At 36.2% G+C, this 19,517-nt stretch overlaps 1 protein-coding gene across 1 annotated transcript in view; it reads left to right on the top strand.

The window, feature by feature from the left end:
* Window positions 1–8,916, top strand: part of ZNF804B (zinc finger protein 804B) — a 103,876-nt gene extending 94,960 nt beyond the window's left edge. Inside the window, exon 4 of the mRNA XM_027538435.1 lies at window positions 4,981–8,916. Coding sequence (XP_027394236.1) covers window positions 4,981–8,644 — 3,664 coding nt within the window. The 3' untranslated portion in view covers window positions 8,645–8,916. The remainder of the gene's footprint in view (window positions 1–4,980) is intronic.
* Window positions 8,917–19,517: the final 10,601 nt, after the last annotated feature.

Genomic DNA, 19,517 nt, shown 5'->3' with positions numbered 1-19,517 from the left:
ACTTGAATTAAAATAATTAAGTTTAAAATATCACAGAGATAGAAAACTAGAGTCTTCAAAAGTAATAAAAATAAATTAGATTTAAGGTATAGGAAATTAAATTTTATAAAACAATGAGATAAGTTTAAAGCATAAATATAAGATATAGATATGAATAGTAAGGATGACATGTTAACATTGTGAAAATATAATCATAAATGTATATTGAATTGTAAAGTGAGAACAGAATAAGGACAAGAAGAGCAGAATGTAACATATAAGAGCAAAGAAGTTTAAACATATTTGGAATACTACAAAAGGAATAAGCTTTTACCCATATTAGAAAGATAAATGGTGAACTGAAACAGCAATATAGAAAAGAATATTTAGACTAACATAAAGTAAAGAAAGAAAATGCACAAAACAGTGCCAGAATAATAAGCAAAACCATTATTAAGGAAAAAGAGAATATAAAAAATAGTTCAGTATCTAGATCATAATGGAATAATTCAAGAAAGGAGATCAATGTGATGAATAAGAGAAAAGTTTTCATTATGAAATAGTTACACTTTAAAGGAGTAAGGAGCAGACACTTTAAAATTTTTCCAAATTTAGTTTTCTACAATATTCAAGAATACAACTCTCAAGTTTCAGGCATTATTAATTCATGGAAAAAGAGCCATCTGAAATTATTAACTGGTGACTAAATTTATTGTTTGTAAAACAAAATCCATATGGATATAATAAACAACAGATTGGACATTGAAAAATATTGAATCCATAAAATAGAAATTAAAAACAAATTCTTTTTCTGAACAAGAGACTAAAACAACTAGAGTATTAATATAAGTAATAAGACCCAAGCATATCATGAGAGCAAATAAATTTAATGTATAAATTCTAGGATAAGATACTAGGACAGGGAAGGGCAATAATCAGATAAATCAGAGAAGAAAATGTATCTAAGCTGAAGAAGTTGAATTGAAAGTTCCCAGATATGCTGGCAAAAATTAACCAAAAGAAATCAGTTTGTAACTATAGCTTGGTAAAGTGAGATATACACATAATTATTTGTATGTATTAAGTATACCAAAATACATATACATAAAACAAAAGAATGGGAAAGAATAGAGATCTCTTCAAGAAAATTAGAGATACCAAGGGAACATTTCATGCAAAGATGGGCTCGATAAAGGACAGAAATGGTATGGATCTAACAGAAGCAGAGATATTAAAAAGAGGTGGAAAGAATACACAGACGAACTGTACAAAAAAGAGCTTCATGACCCAGATAATCACGATGGTGTGATCACTCACCTAGAGCCAGACATCCTGGAATGTGAAGTCAAGTGGGCCTTAGAAAGCATCACTACAAACAAAGCTAGTGGAGGTGGGAATTCCAGTAGAGCTATTTCAAATCCTGAAAGATGATGCTGTGAAAGTGCTGCACTCAACATGCCAGCAAATTTGGAAAACTCAGCAGTGGCCACAGGACTGGAAAAGGTCAGTTTTCATTCCAATCCCAAAGAAAGACAATGCCAAAGAATGCTCAAACTACCGAATAATTGTACTCATCTCACACTCTAGTAAAGTAATGCTCAAAATTCTCCAAGCCAGGCTTCAGCAATACATGAACCATGAACTTCCAGTGTTCAAGCTGGTTTTAGAAAAGGCAGAGGAACCAGAGATCAAATTGCCAACACCCGCTGGATCATGGAAAAAAGCAAGAGAGTTCCAGAAAAACATCTATTTCTGCTTTATTGACTATGCCAAAGCCTTTGACTGTGTGGATTACAATAAACTGTGGAAAATTCTATAAGAGATGGGAATACCAGACCACCTGACCTTCCTCTTGAGAAATCTGTATGCAGGTCAGAAGCAACAGTTAGAACTGGACATGGAACAATAGACTGGTTCCAAATAGGAAAAGGTGTACGTCAAGGCTGTATATTGTCACCCTGCTTATTTAACTTATATGTAGAGTACATCATGAGAAACGCTGGGCTGGAAGAACACAAGCTGGAATCAAGATTGCCAGGATAAATATCAATAACCTCAGATATGCAGATGACACCACCCTTATGGCAGAAAATGAAGAGGAACTAAAGACCCTCTTGATGAAAGTGAAAGTGGAGAGTGAAAAAGTTGGCTTAAAGCTCAACATTCAGAAAACGAAGATCATGGCATCTGGTCCCATCACTTCATGGCAAATAGATGGGGAAACAGTGTCAGACTTTATTTTTCTGGGCTCCAAAATCACTGCAGATGGTGACTGCAGCCATGAAATTAAAAGACGCTTACTCCTTGGAAGGAAAGTTATGACCAACCTAGATAGCATATTCAAAAGCAGAGACATTACTTTACCAGCAAAGGTCCGTCTAGTCAAGACTATGGTTTTTCCATTGGTCATGTATGGATGTGAGAGTTGGACTGTGAAGAAATCTGAGTGCTGAAGAATTGATACTTTTGAAGTGTGGTGTTGCAAGGAGATCCAACCAGTCCATCCTAAAGGAGATCAGTCCTGGGTGTTCATTGGAAGGACTGATGCTAAAGCTGAAACTCCAATACTTTGGCCACCTCATGTGAAGAGTTGACTCATTGGAAAAGACTCGGATGCTGGGAGGGATTGGGGGCAGGAGGAGAAGGGGACGACGGAGGATGAGATGGCTGGATGACATCACCAACTCGATGGACATGAGTTTGGGTGAACTCCGGGAGTTGGTGATGGACAGGGAGGCCTGGCGTGCTGGGATTCCTGGAGTCTCAAAGAGTCGGACACGACTGAGCGACTGAACTGAACTGATATGTATGTGTGAGTGTGAAAGTGAAAGTTGCTCAGTCGTGTCCAACTCTTTGTGACCCCGTGGACTGTAGCCCATGGAATTTTCCAGACAGAATGCTGGAGTGGCTAACCTTTCCCTTCTCCAGGGGATCTTCCCAACCCAGGGATCAAACCCAAGTCTCCTGCATTGCAGGCAGATTCTTTACCAGCTGAGCCACCAGGGAAGCCCAAGAATACTAGAGTGGGTAGCCTAGCCCTTCTCCAGCAAATCTTCCCAACCTAGGAATCAAACTGGGGTATCCTGCATTGCAGGTGGATTCTTTACCAACTGAGCTATCAGGGAAGCCCCACATATATGTATATGTATGCTGCTGTTGCTAAGTTGCTTCATTCGTGTCCGACTCTGTGTGACCCCAGAGATAGCAGCCCATCAGGCTCCCCCGTCCCTGGGATTCTCCAGGCAAGAACACTGGAGTGGGTTGCCATTTCCTTCTCCAATGCATGAAAGTGAAAAGTGAAAGTGAAGTCACTCAGTCGTGTCCGACTCCTAGCGGCCCCATGGACTGCAGCCTACCAGGCTCTTCCATCCATGGGATTTTCCAGGCAAGAGTACTGGAGTGGGGTGCCATTGCCTTCTCCGATGTATATATAAAAAAATATATATATGTAAATTATGTATAATACATAGTTCATTGTTTGGAATCAGTATAAAAATATATTATGTATACAGAGAAAGGAAAGTTTATAAAATCATGCAAATACATAAGTGGATTTGTTTCAATATGAATAAAAGTAGGCTAATTAAATATGTTTCTGTAATATTAAACATATAAAGACAGTGAAGGAAAGCAATGAAATTTGGTGAACACAAAGAATATCAGGACACCAGAGTTCTATGGCAGTTGATCAAATAGTTAAGTAAAAACAATAAGAAAGAATTTGTCAGAACAAAGGCTAGGAAAGGACTCCTCCCCATTAGAAGTTATGCTACATGTGAAAAAGATATCTGTTATTTTAGTACTATTTGCGCATGCGATAAATGACTGTATAAAAATGAAGTAAAAATCTAAAATAGGAAAAAGCCAACAAAGCATGTCCAAAAATGTGGAGGGAAATAAAAAAGGAAAAGAAAGCCAGCTCAAAACCAACAAGCAAAGCAGCTGAAAGCAAGTCAGCTCAAAGCAAGAAAAAGGAAAACAAAGCCAGCTCACAATTATGCAATTTGTATTGTTTCCCCTGCAATAAGATTTGTTTTGTAGTAGATGTTTCACAGAACATTAGAGAAAATTTTAATCTAAAGAGTTTCATCTATTTTATGTATCACCCTTTCCAGTTTCTGATTGAATTGCTAGTCAAGCTCAAAAGAATAATCTTTAAAAATCTGTCAAAAGATAAAACATATATATGCAAAAAAGATACAAGGAAAATATTATGATGAGTAAGAAGCTAAAAAAAGGGTTTTAGACTAATTGAAGACATTGAGGTGGCATGTAAAAATGTGTGTTACTTTCTTAGAATTGATCAAATTAGTGACAAGTCATAAAGACAGAACTAATCACCCTGTTTTGTAAGAAAACAAACATGAAGGGGTTTTAAGACTGAGGAAACAAAAATTATATAGTGCTTGAACTTGGCATCACCAACTCAATGAACATGAGTTTGAGAAGCTCTGGGAGTTGGTGATGAACAGGGAAGCCTGGCCTGTTGCAATCCATGGGGTCGCAAAGAGTCGAACATGACTGAGCAAATGAACTGAACTGAACTGAACTTTAAACTAAAAAAGTGAATAAAAGAGATATGTTTATGCTTTGTGAGTGACTTTCAGTTCCATTTTTTTTCCTATTTAGGTGAAGGCACTGACTGGAAAACTCTTTGCAAAATAAGGTTAAATCTATATTCCAAAGAATTAGTAGTCTCTGGGGGACATATTGTGATGTAAATACAATGCTTTATTTTCTTTAGCAGCACTAGCATAAGATATTCACTTGCTATTGCTTTTTGCTAATTTCAAAAAAACTGACTTAAGCAAAGCATTTTAGAAATAGCTACTATAAGACATAGAGATACTAAGTTACATAAATGCAGTGAAATTGTTATACTGCAATAGATGTAGTTCAAAAATAGTATCAGAACCCATCATCATACACTATGAATGTTCATATATAGATAAGATTTCAAATCTGATGTCTTAATCATTTAAATATTTGTTTTATTTGCAGTGTTTCTGAAAATGGACCAGCATACAAAGCCTCCAAAGTACCTATAGAAAAACAACTTCAGCAAGGAATTTTCCCAGTTAAGAATGGCAGAAAGGTATCATGCATGAAAAATGCTCTTCTCCTTAAAGGAAAAAATCTCTCCAGAAGCATTGCCGATAAGCAGCGGTCCACCACAGCAAATCGACACCAGTTGCAAACAGACCGACGTCGTTTGTTTGGAAATAGGGTACCACAAACATCCTCAGATCTCAGCAATGCAAATCAAAGGACGGGAGTGTCATTTTCTTTTTCCAAAAAAGTGCATCTAAAATTAGAATCTTCAGCATCAGTTTTCAGTGAGAACACAGAAGAAACCTACGATTGTAACAAGTCACCCATCTATAAGACAAAATCAACTGCAGAGAAATGCATGTGTTGCAGGTTTGCAAATGAAGATACACATCTCACTAAGGAAAAAGATATAAACATCTCATCAAACCATCTGGAAAGTATTTTACACAATACCCTCCCCATAAACTCTCAAATTTTGCAAGACAAGAATGACTTTGTTGATGAAATGCTGGAAAATTCGATTGGCATTCATGCTTCATTCAGTAAATCTAACATTCATCTTTCAGATGTGGATTTTACTCCTTCAAGCAGAGCAAAGGAAACCAGAAATACATTGAAGAACACTTCAGAAAACCGCATTAGTCACTCATGCCAAGCCAATGTTTCCTCTAGCCCAACAAACATTTACAAGCATAGTGATGCCAGGGTGTTTGGATGTCTGGGTGAGATTCCATCAATAGAGCCAAGCGAACAAAGCAGTTCAGTTCATCTGAATCCCAACTCCAGAAAACAGAAGAGAGAAAAATCATTAGATAAAACAGAAAGAGTTAGCAGAAATGCACAAAGTTTTATAAGAGAAGCATATCCCCATGATGTGAAGGCCAAAGCATTGCCTTTTCTCCACGTAAAAAGCAAGGATGGCCATACCACTCTCCAATGGCCAACAGAACTTCTTCTCTTTACAAAAACAGAGCCCTGTATCTCTTATGGCTGCAACCCATTATATTTTGATTTTAAGCTTTCTCGAAAGACAAAGGATGGCCGTGATCCAGAGGATTTAAAAACAGAATTGCAGAAAGAGGCGTCAGAAATGAAGACTACAATGGAGAATCAAGTCTCAGGTTTAATTAAAGACCAACAAAAATTGATCCAAGAAGATAATCGGTCTCTGAAACCAAAGATGAAGATAGCTAATCCAGATTGGGAAAATTTCCAGAGGAAATATAATTTGGGTGGCAACAATTCTGAGCCCAGTATGAGTGAACGCAATTTTAGTGCAAGCGATTTGGAAATGAAAAATCCTGAAGTGCCTGCTTACCTTGATATCTCTCTAAAGAATTGCGTAGGAAACAATAAAAATGGTGGTAATGAACTTCAAGAACCTTCAAGGGCCCATTGGCAAAGCTGTCAAAGGGTAATTTTAAATGATGCAAATAAGGGCCTATCTTTTTCTCCTTGCACCTCTAGGACGAAAAAACATAAACTGATTTCTTGTGATCCTCATCTGGATGTTGAAGAAGTGAATCAGTTCACCTGGAAGTCTAGTCCTTACACAATAAGGGATCACAGTGACCATGGGAAGGATTTCAGTGTAATTTTGAATAGTAACTACATCAGTACGACCAGCAGGGTTTCTGGATGTGGAAGAGCAAGTTACAAGATAAGTTCTCCAAAGGTGTCTCTGAATAGATGTTCTAGCCCTTCAGACACATCCCATGTCAGTACATCCAGCTTGAGAAGTTCTCATTCCAATTATGGGTCCAGTGGACATGATAGAGGTAATTTGCTCTACTTTTGCAAGCGAGAGCATAACTCAGTTGAAAGACACAAACGGAAACGCCGAAAGCACAGCTGTTTCTGCTTTTCTGAGGAGCTAGCAAAGAGTGACTGCCCACAGTCTGAAACCGAGAGAGGCAGGAGCTGCAAATTGTGGGAATCAATTAAAAATGAAAAATATTCAAAACATGCTTATGGTTATTGCAGAGAAAAACATAAACTGGGCAAAAATCAACAATTTTCAGGGCAAAAATCCAAAAGAATCACCCAGTGTGATTTTAGCTCACAGGTTTTTTGTGCTGGAAACAGTGAAAATCCACCTAATTGCCAGGGACCTCAGCACAGCAGATTGGGCTCTCACTCAAGAGAGAAAATGTATTACTTAAATAAAAGTAAAATGAATCAACAGTCTTTGGACAGCCCTCATATTTGTGATCTGGGAAAAGTAAAACCCATGCAATGTAACTCTGGGAATATCAGCTACCTTCTAAGGAACTGTTCAAGAAGTCCTTCAGATACCACAGAGTTGAACCCTATAGAAGGAGAGAGGACCTCCCTGACAGCCAAAAGCCTTTTAGAAAGAGTACAAGCCAAGAAATGTCAGGAACAATCAATTCAGTTTGAGATCTCATCAAACAGCTGTAAAAATGAATCAGATACTCTTTCACAAATCCAATGTGTAATTCCATTTACGCCACCAGGCTGTAACAGACCTTCATTGCCTTTGCCTGAAAAAACACCAAACAAAGGCAGAAGAAGAAAGGATAAAGGCAGTGCGATGCAAAGAACTATTGATAAAAACAAAGTCAAAAGTTCCCCAACAAATGATTTGACTGTTTTAGTGGGCACTGATTGTGATAATCATTTTTCTAAAGGTATAATTCATGTAGTAGCAGAATCTCACTCACCAAACATGAAAAAGAACCCAACAACAAAAGAACAACCAAAATCATTAATTAATGAAGTCCAACCTTCTATTCAAAGCTGTGACCCAGTACCAAATGGTTTCCCTGGTGCTTTTCCATCTAACAGATATAGTGGTATTACTGATTCAATGGAGACCAAAGAGAACGATATGAATCTAGACTTACAGGATGGAAGCATGCAAATGAATCAGATAGAGGGGAATATAAACTCTTACTATGACAGAACTATGCAGAAGCATGACAAAGTAGCAGATGACTTAGAAGTGTGTCATAAATCTCTCTCTCCTCCATTAATTCAACAGCCTATAACATATTCTCCTGATGAAATAGATAAATATAAGCTCCTACAGCTACAAGCCCAGCAGCATATGCAGAAACAGCTCCTATCAAAGCATCTTCGAGTTTTGCCTGCTGCAGGGCCCACCGCTTTTTCTTCGGCCTCCACTGTACAGACAGTTCCAGGTCACCAGCAGGCTTCTATAACCACCATCCACCACACATTCCTGCAGCATATTGTTTCTGCTTCCATAAATGCCCATAGCAGTCATCTTCCTATAGCTCATCTACATCCTCTTTCCCAGCCACGTTTTAATCCATTCACATTTTCACCTTTGACCCCAACCATCATCCCTGCACACCCCACTTTCTTAGCAGGTCATCCCCTGCATTTAGTCACCACTGCTCCCTTCCACCCATCTCACATAACATTTCAGCCCTTGCCCCCTGCAGCATTTATCCCCACCTTGTTTGGCCCTCACTTCAACCCAGCTACAACTTCTATCATCCACTTGAATCCTCTAATTCAACCAGTGTTTCAAGGTCAAGATCTTTGCCATCATTCTTGCTCCAGTCAGATGCAACCATTAAATGGAGTGAAAGAGGCCTTAAATGTGTCAGCTCGCTTGAACTAAAAGCCCTTCTTCTGGATAAATAAAACAAATTGTCAGTACCTACAAAGTGATGTATTTAAAGTGGTCTGATTATTATTATATTTAAAAGAGTGGTACCCCAATGCAAAATGTGACCAATATAGAAATGTAAACTGAATTGCCAATATTGTAATAGAAGCATTTTAAGAATCTCTTAATTTGCTGAAATTAATTAGACAAATTTAAAGTCATTTGACGGAGAAGGCAATGGTACTCTTGCCTGGAGAATCCCAGGGACAGAGGAGCCTGGTGGGCTGCCGTCTGTGGAGTCGCACAGAGTCAGACACGACTGAAGCGACTTAGGAGCAGCAGCAGCAGCAGCAAAGTAATTTGATAGAAAGGCAGAGGAGTATTTTTGGATGAGTTCTCATGTAATGTAAAAAAACAAAAAATTTAGGCATATTAATATGAAAAAAATTAAATGGAACATAATACTCTTATCTTCTAGGTGTTCATTGAACGAGTGAGTGAATGAATGAATGAATGCACATTTGTTTTTATTCATCAGGTAATAATAGAAGGTCAGTGAAACAAACTAATTATGTGGTAATAATAGTTCCTATGGTTCACTATTTACTAAGCTTTCAATCAATGTAATCTGTTTCAACCAATATAAACTATATTTTCATAAGAAATGAGAGATGGCAAGAAATTTTCTAACTAATTCAGATTAAAAATTACTCTTCAATGCAAAACAATCTTATCCACATTGTATGGCTGAGTTTATGTGGAAAATTGAGTTATCTTCATTTCACACACTTCTATGTTAAGAGAATTTTGTAATTGTAAGAATCACCAATATCTGAAGTTAAGAATATTTAATTTTTGTATAAGAAAACACATATTTGCAATCTTTAGTATTTGATCATGCAAAATAAAACTAAAATATACTATGAATAATATTTTAATACATTGGTCAAACTTCCAAATATTATTGGGATTAAAATATTAAGTTTTCTTTATTCTCAGAAATCTGTGTTCAGCCAACATATGTATATCAATTACATACAGAGGTAAAGGTTTGACAATGTCAAAAGTTTTACCTGATATTTATTGAGAAAACTTTAAAGTATTTGGTGTGTTTTGTTCAATTTTATTAGAAACTAATAAAATACAGTGAATTATGAATAAAATCACCATTCCTGTAATTTTGCAAACAATTTTAAACATTCATTCAAAATACTTTCTGACCCACAGAATTTGCATTTCTTGCATCTATATTTCTGACTGGCCCTTCAGTTCATTGTTTTATATTCTTAAAAGCATAGAAAACTTGTGTGACTACACAGCTCCCACAAGCACAGGTTTCAGAGCGATTCAAATTAAACAAAACTGGAGGTAATCAGCCATCACCACAGTGTGTATGATGATGCAAACTCCTCTATCACTAAAACATGAGAATGATGGCTTACTCAGCCTTGGCTTCACAGGTAAGAGAGCTGTCCTTACAGAAACTCTCCTGTGTATCAAGAGAGTCAGGCTGAGCACTAGACCCTCATTATCTCATTTAATCTTCATAAATGTATTTTGAGATCAATATTATCATTCCTCTGTACAGATGAGGAAAAATGAAGTTGAAGGATTAAGTCCTTAACACTTGCTAACAATTGATGCTGGTAAGGGAGAGATAGAGAATAAATTGAATAAAAAATTTTAGCATAAAGAAGTGACATAGTTTCCTAGATACCACCAGAAACTTGTGGGATGGAAGTTTTGACTGGAGTATGGCAGTGAAAAATCCTATTTTATCTAAAAGAAATAGAAAAAAATGGGAAAAAAAATCATCAAATAGCAAAAAATTCTATACTTGTGTGGAACTCCATAAAAGTTATTATGAAAGACCTTTGATAAACATAAATGATTTTTAAAAAAATAGATGACAAATGACCCAACACATAAAAGGAAAACTAAAGTGAATGACTGTTTCCTAAAACATTATAAAGTTGACATAGAGCCAAGACAGAATTACAGGAACTCACCAGGAGACTTATCATGAAAAAAACAGCACCTGATTAATATTTATAATTGTCTTGGTGACAATTTAATATCTCAGAAGGTTAAAACAGGGAACTTCTACTTGGGCACTTAATTTTGACTACCAAGGGTAGACTGATAAGAATTGATGGCATGGAAATGACTATCTTATACTATCAATGATGAAAATGTTCATTGGATATACTTACTCTCTTGGACGGTGAGAAGACAGACCTTGCAATCTAAATAAAAGATAACTTGTACTCTGGGTAGGAAATTATAAAAGTTGTAGCATAACATGAGCAAATCTACCATTACAAAAGATTTCAATGAAAAGAAAAATGTAGTCCTTTACACATCCCAGTATAAACAGAATAAGAAAAACATTCAGAGTAACAGAAAAATTCTTGTACATTCATAAACAGTAAGACAATAGCCATAAATCAAAAATGAACAGAGAGACCAAGTTAAAACCACTTAGGTAACCCAAATATTGGGAAAATCAAAACAAATTGCTTTTTTAATTTTGATGAATGAAGAGATGATCTAATAATAATAATGTCACTTCAATCTGATTTTGTTTTGCTTTCCTTATTAAGGAGACACGTTATTTAAAGTGGAAATTGTAGAACCAACATGGAGAGGAAGTTTGGGACATACAGAGAAAATTATTTCTGGGTTGTGAAGATCTTTTTTGTACAGTTCCTCTGTGTATTCTTGCCACCTCTTCTTAATATCTTCTGCTTCTGTTGGGTCCATACCATTTCTGTCCTTTATCGAGCCCATCTTTGCATGAAATGTTCCCTTGGTATCTCTAATTTTCATGAAGAGTTCTCTAGTCTTTCCCATTCTGTTGTTTTCCTCTATTTCTTTGCATTGATCGCTGAGGAAGGCTTTCTTATCTCTCCTTGCTATTCTTTGGAACTCTGCATTCAGAGGCTTATATCATCCCTTTTCTCCTTTTCTTTTCACTTCTCTTCTTTTCACAGCTATTTGTAAGGCCTCCCCAGACAGCCATTTTGCTTTTTTGCATTTCTTTTCCACGGGGATTGTCTTGATCCCTGTCTCCTGTACAACGTCACGAACCTCATTCCATAGTTCATCAGGCACTCTGTCTATCAGATCTAGTCCCTTAAATCTATTTCTCACTTCCACTGTATAATCATAAGGGATTTGATTTAGGTCATACCTGTATGGTCTAGTGGTTTTCCCTACTTTTTTCAATTTAAGTCTGAATTTGGTAATAAGGAGTTCATGATCTGAGCCACAGTCAGGTCCTGGTCTTGTTTTTGCTGACTGTATAGAGCTTCTCCATCTTTGGCTGCAAAGAATATAATCAATCTGATTTCGGTGTTGACCATCTGGTGATGTATAGAGTCTTCTCGTGTTGTTGGAAGAGGGTGTTCATTATGATCTGTGCAATTTCTTGGCAAAACTCTATTAGTCTTTGCCCTGCTTTATTCCGTACCCCAAGGCCAAATTTGCCTGTTACTCCAGGTGTTTCTTGACTTCCTATTTTTGCATTCCAGTCCCCTATAATGAAAAGGACATCTTTTTTGGGTGTTAGTTCTAAAAGATCTTGTAGGTTTTCATAGAACCGTTCAACTTCAGCTTCTTCAGCATTACTGGTTGGGGCATAGACTTAGATTACTTTGATATTGTATGGTTTGCCTTGGAAATGAACAGAGATCATTCTGTTGCTTTTGAGATTGCATCCAAGTACTACATTTCAGACTCTTTTGTTGACCATGATGGCCACTCCATTTCTTCTGAGGGATTCCTGCCTGCAGTAGTAGATATAATGGTCATCTGAGTTAAATTCACTCATTCCAGTCCATTTTAGTTCACTGATTCCTAGAATGTCGACTTGTCATCTCTTGTTTGACCACTTCCAATTTGCCTTGATTCATGGACCCTTCATTCCAGGTTCCTATGCAATATTGCTCTTTACAGCATCGGACCTTGCTTCTATCACCAGTCACATCCACAGCTGGGTATTGTTTTTGCTTTGGCTCCATTCCTTCATTCTTTCTGGAGTTATTTCTCCACTGATCTCCAGTAGCATATTGGGCACCTACTGACCTGGGGAGTTCCTCTTTCAGTATCCTATCATTTTGCCATTTTGTACTGTTCATGGGGTTCTCAAGGCAAGATAACTGAAGTGGTTTGCCATTCCCTTCTCCAGTGGACCACATTCTGTCAGATCTCTCCACCATGACCCGCCCATCTTGGGTTGCCCCACGGGCACGGCTTAGTTTCATTGAGTTAGACAAGACTGTGGTCCTAGTGTGATTAGATTGACTAGTTTTCTGTGAGTATGGTTTCAGTGTGTCTGCCCTTTGATGCCCTCTTGCAACACCTACCATCTTACTTGGATTTCTCTTACCTTGGGTGTGGGGAATCTCTTCACGGCTGCTCCAGCAAAGCACAGCCGCTGCTCCTTACCTTTGACGAGGGCTATCTCCTCACCGCCTCCCTTCCTGACCTTCAACCTGGTATAGCAGTGATTTTATATCCCCCCAAAATAAAGTCTGTCACTATTTCCACTGTTTCCCCATCTATTTGCCATGAAGTGATGGGATCAGATGCCATGATCTTAGGTTTCTGAATGTTGAGTTTTAAGCCAACTTTTTTACTCTTCTATTTCACTTTCATCAAGAGGATCTTTAGTTCCTCTTCACTTTCTGCCATAAGGGTGGTGTCATCTGCATATCTGAGGTTATTGATATTTCTTCTAGGAATCTTGATACCAGCTTATGCTGCATTCAGCCCAGCGTTTCTCATGGTGTTCTCTTTGTAAAAGATAAATAAGCAAGGTGACAATATATAGCCTTGATATACTCCTTTCCCTATTTGGAACCAGTCTCTTGTTTCGTGTCCAGTTCTAACTGTTGCTTCCTGAACCACACACAGATTTCTCAGGAGGCAAGTCAGTTGGTCTGGTATTTCCATCTCTTTCAGAATTTTCCACAGTTTTTTGTGATCCACACAGTCAAAGGCTTTGGCATAGTCAATAAAGCAGAAGTAGATGTTCTTCTGGAACTCTCTTGCTTTTTCAATGATCCAATAGATGTTGGCAATTTGATCTCTGGTTCCTCTGCCTTTTCTAAATCCAGTTTGAATCTCTGGAATTTCATGGTTCATGTACTGTTGAAGCCTGGCTTGGAGAATTTTGAGCATTACTCTACTAGCATGTGAGATGAGTGCAATTGTGTGGTGGTTTGAGCATTCTTTGGCATTGCCTTTCTTTGGGATTGGAATGAAGACTGACCTTTTCCTGTCCTGTCGCCACTGCTGAGTTATCCAAATTTGCTGGCATAGTGAGTGCAGCACTTTCATAGCATCATCTTTTAGGATTTGAAATAGCTCAACTGGGATTCCATCACCTCCACTAGCTTTGTTCATAGTGATGCTTCCTAAGACCCACTTGACTTCACATTCCAGTATGTCTGGCTCTAAGTGAGCGATCACACCATCATGATTATCTTGGTCATGAAGATCTTTTTTGTACAGTTCTTCTGTGTATTCTTGCCACCTCTTCTTAATATCTTCTGCTTCTGTTAGGTCCATACCATTTCTGTCTTTTATTGTGCCCATCTTTGCATGAAATATTCCCTTTGTATCTCTAATTTTCTTGAAGAGATCTCTAGTCTTTCCATTCTACTGTTTTCCTCTATTTCTTTGCACTGATCACTGAAGAAGGCTTTCTTATCTCTCCTTGCTATTCTTTGGAACTCTGCATTCAAATGGTTTGTCTTTCCTTTTGTTCTTTGCCTTTTGCTTCTCTTCTTTTCTCAGCTATTTGTAAGGCCTTCTCAGACAAGCATTTTTCTTTTTGCATTTCTTTTTTGGGGATGGTCTTGATCCCTATCTCCTGTACAATGTTATGAACCTCCGTCCATAGTTCTTCAGGCACTATGTCTACCAAATCTAGTCCCTTGAATCTATTTGTCACTTCCACTGTATAATTGTAAGAGATTTGATTTTGGTCATACCTGAATGGTCTAGTGGTTTTCCCTACTTTCTCCAATTTAGTCTGAATTTGGAAATAAGGAGTTCATGATCTGAGCCACAGTCAGCTCCCAGTCTTGTTTCTGCTGATTGTATAGATCTTCTCCATCTTTGGCTGCAAAGAATATAATCAATCTGATTTTGGTGTTGACCATCTGGTGATGTCCATGTGTAAAGTCTTCTCTTGTGTTGTTGGAAGAGGGTGTTTGCTATGACCAGTGCATTCTCTTGGCAAAACTCTTAGCCTTTGCTCTGCTTCATTCTGTACTACAATACCAAATTTGCTTAAGCAGAATATTTAATGATGGTCTTTAATTAAAAGACAGTCACTAGTAACTCTAAAGTTAGAGTTAGAGTTAATAACTAGTTAGAGTGGTCTAACACTAAGACCAAATAATATGAAAGCAAAATTATTTTTTTCTCATGTATTCATTTTATTTCTTATTTAACAAATATGTACTAAGGACCATGTGCTAGGCAGTAATCTGACTAGTGTGGATATAATAATAATCAAAACTAAAAATAATACCATAATGTAATTTAATTCTAATTGAGTTATAGAAATAAAAACCAGAATAGACAACTAATATAATATAATACTATGCTAGATGGTGATAAATACTACTGAGGAAAATAAATAGGGAAAGTAAATAAAGATGCTTGGTCAGGAGTAGTAGCTAAAATACAATTTTAGGTAGGTTAGTTAGAGGAAGCTGTACTGTGACAGTGATATTTCACAATAACCTGAAGGAAGTGAGCATTCTAGGCTAAGATCAGGTTTCAACAAGTCTTTGCATGTGTTCATCAAACATCAACTATGAGAACACTGTGACTAGAAAAGAGGGTTTCAGAGAATTATGGGAGATAAGGTTAGAGAAGTAATTTTGGAGCAAAATCATGTGGGAATCACACCAACCATTATAATTACTGGCTTTTACTGTGAGATGAGAATCTATTGGATAATTTTAGCAGATGAGCAACATGATTCTCACTAGATTTTACCGGGCTCATTCAGCTATTGCATTGTGAATAGCTGCTGGGGAAGTGAATTTGGAGAACAGAGACCAATATGTAGATTGCAGGTCAGGAAGATCCCCTGGAGAAGGAAATGTCAACCCACTCCAGTATTCTTGCCTGGACAATACCACAGACGGAGGAGCCTGGAGGTCCACAGTCCATGGAGTCACAAAGAGTTAAACATGACTGAGTGCCTAATACTTTGATTTTTTGACTGTTTCTGGCAAGAGAATGCAAAGACTTGCTCAGTGTTAGTCTAGTGGAAATATTGAGAAAGGTAAAATGTAGGGCTGAGAAAATGTGCTTCCTATTGGGTGTAAAGTATAAGACAAAGAAAGAAATCAGAGGTAACATCATACTTTTTGTACAAGCGACTAGAAGGATGGATTTACTGTTAACTGAAATGCAGAACACTGCAGGAGGATAATTAGTTTAACTATTCTGAGATCCCTTTAAATATTGAAGTAGAAACATTGCATTGGTAGTTGGTAATAAGAATCTAAAGTTTGAGTAGAGGTGTGAAAGGACAAATAATTTCTGAAATTATTAATTTATTGAAAGAGTCTGCAGCCATTACCCTGAATAATACCAAAGGGATAGGTAGGATGGATAAGAGGTTCAGAGACTGAACCCTAGGTCACTCTGACTTTAAGAGTGGAAGTAGAAGGAACCATATATCCAGTTCTTTTTCAGAATTTTTTTTTTTCCATAAAAACAAGACCGTGATGAACTTCCAGGTTTCATAGGAAAAAATCAGAAAAATGTGTGTGCCTATCAGGCAAGTAAAGAAAGTGACTCAAAGAAGTGAGAATAATCATTTCTGTCACATGTTGCTAAGTCAGGTAAGAAGACAGAAAATTAAGTATCTCGTTAGTCACGTAGTTTTTCTTTGTTACCTTCACCAGAGATGTGGTGAAGTGACTGGGAGCGAAATACATTAAAATGTATGGGTATTTTATAGAGAGACATTTTATAAATATTCTTATGAACTGTAGTCAGCCCTGTATGACAAATGTGCTCGTTAAACAAGGTATATTGAGACCTGGACTAATTTCAAATTTGAGAGAGGGTTATAGAGACTGCTTATAAGTCTTTGTGCAGTACTCTGTTACAGTCAACCTTTTATAAACAAGGACAAAATCATGGAAGACATGTCTATCAAATAGGGAAACACAAACCCAAGACTAGGAATGTAGTGAATGCACAATGCAATGTGAAATAAATTCGAAAGGATAAAAATGGGACAAAATTTGAAAGGAGAAATTTGGCAAAAATAAATGTCAAATTCTACATTTATCTTTAATTAACAGAGCTTTGTACATGTAGATTATTGGGGAGACAGAGCCTAACTCTAGTTCATCAATAAAATGAAAGATTTAGTAGGCTCAAGGTGCATATGATTCAATGATGTTTAAGAAGTTGCAAAAAGTTATGAAATATTAAGTTATAGCATAGGAATTATACAAAATTAGTAAAAAGGGGTTCATGTTTTTAAGACTTTATTAATATATAACTTATATAACATTAACTTAAGGTATAAACCATAATCATTTGCTATTTGCTATATTACAAAATGGTCATCATAATAAGTCCAGTTACCATTCATCATCATTACAAATTTTTTCTGATGAGTACTTTCAAGATCCACTCTCCTAGCTACTTTCACATATGCAATTCAGTATTATTAACTATAGTCACCATTCTGTACATTATACACCCTTGATTTATTCACTTTATAACTGGAAATTTTTACTTTTAAACCCTTTCTTTTTGACAACCTCTGAGCCCTACTTCCCTGCCTCCGGCAACCATCAATCTGTTCTCTATATCCACGAGTTTAAGGTTTTTATGTGTTGATTGTTGCTTTGTTTTGATTTTTAGATTTCACTTGTAAGTGCGATCACATGGTATTTACTTTCTCTGAATTATTTTGCTTTGTATAATGCCCTCTAGTTTCACCCCTGTTGTTGCAGATGTCAAGATTTCATTCTTTTTTATTGATAAATAATATTCCATTGTATACATATACATATATATATGTATACATATATGTATATATATATATACACACACACGCACACACATTTATATATATATCACGTTTCCTTATCCATTCATCTGTCAATGGACATTTAGGGTGTTTCCATGTCTTGGCTATTGTAAATAATACTGCTATGAACATGGAAGTGCATGCATCTTTTCAAATTAGTGTTTTTTATGTTGCTTTTTCAAATACCTAGAGGTAGAACTAGTAGATCATATGGTAGTTCTATTTTTAATTTTTTGAAGAGCTTCTATACTCTTTTCCATAATGGCTACACCAATTTATATTCCCACTATAGGTGTATGAGGGTTCCCTTTTCTACATTTCTTTGATCTCTTGTCTTTTTAAATATCGGCCATTCTAACAAATGTGAGGTGATACCTCATTGTGGTTTTTATTTTTATTTCTGATGATTAGTGACGTTGCAAGTCTTTCCATACACATGTGGGCTATCTGTATACCTTCTGAAAATTGTTTGTTCAGATCCTCTGCCCATTTTTTAATAACTTTATTTTGCTATTGAGTTGTATGAATTCTTTATATATTTTGAATGTTAACACCTTATCAGATATATGACTTACAAATATTTTCTCTAATTCAATAGGTTAGACTTTTCATTTTGTCAATGGTTTCCTTTACTGTGCAGAAAAATTTTAGTTTGATGAACTGTTTATTTTTGCTTTTATTTGCCTTAGGTTTTGGTGTCATATCCAAAAAAATCATTGTAAAGACCTATGTCAAGAAATTTACATACTATGTTTTCTTCAAGGTGTTGCATGTTTTCCAGTCTTACATTCAAGTCTCTAATCCTCTTTGAGTTAATATTTTTGTGTAGTATAAGATAGCACTTTTTATTCTTTAAGGATTTTTTTTTTTTTTTTGGAAACTGGGATAGAATAGACCATTTGTGGAAAACTCTGTGCTGTTCCAGGACACAATTTAAGAGAGTTGTTGGCAAACTGAATTGGATGCCTAAGTGGCAGATGTGACCAGTTAAGAGATCAGATTAATTTTATGCTTTTACACTGATGAATAACATCAGCTCTGTGAATTAACAAAAATTATTAACTAAATACAAGTTAAATTTTTAAATATTCTAGAGAAATAATGGGCTAAATAGTTTTACTTTACTTTGGTGTATCTCAGAATAATTGACAAGCAGCATGCACTAGACATTTCCAGGAGAAGGATAGAATATGTTGAATTTCCAAAAGTAATGAAAACAGATTTTTTTTTTTTGCCTGTGCACTCTCTTATGGAATTAATGCTTTGTAGAACAGACTCTGGTAATTGCCATATGAAAAATAAAGAAATCAATATGTGCACTGCAAAGAAAAGAACACTTGTTGTAAAAGAAATATATGAGAATAACTTTCTAACTTTAAATATCTAAAAGTTAGCACAGAAATGTATACAGTGGAAGATCATATTTATTATCTTTAAGGCAGAAACAGTAAATACTACAAAAATGTAGATGTTGACTCAACATGAAAAATAACTCAACAATTTAAGTTATTTGTATAAAGTTGTAAAAATCTCCATCCTGAAATATTCAAGAACTTTTGCATATTTGGATGAGCAAAAAAAAAAAAAAAAAATAGAGCTTTTCAGAATACTTTTTCTAGAATTTTGCTTATGATCAATGACATATCCAGTTATTCTCTAGTATAATTTCCAAATGTTGATTCATAGGGCTTCTTTTTAAATTAACATTTTTTTCATCTGATTATACTCAAAATATTCCTGCTCTAGAGAACATTCTGAGCCATTCTCTTACTTCCCCCAAATTAGTTTGTGGGCTCAATTTTC

This window comes from Bos indicus x Bos taurus, chromosome 4 (genome assembly GCF_003369695.1).
Source record: "Bos indicus x Bos taurus breed Angus x Brahman F1 hybrid chromosome 4, Bos_hybrid_MaternalHap_v2.0, whole genome shotgun sequence".
Lineage (NCBI taxonomy): Eukaryota > Metazoa > Chordata > Mammalia > Artiodactyla > Bovidae > Bos > Bos indicus x Bos taurus.
This window is presented reverse-complemented; position numbering and strand designations above follow the sequence as displayed.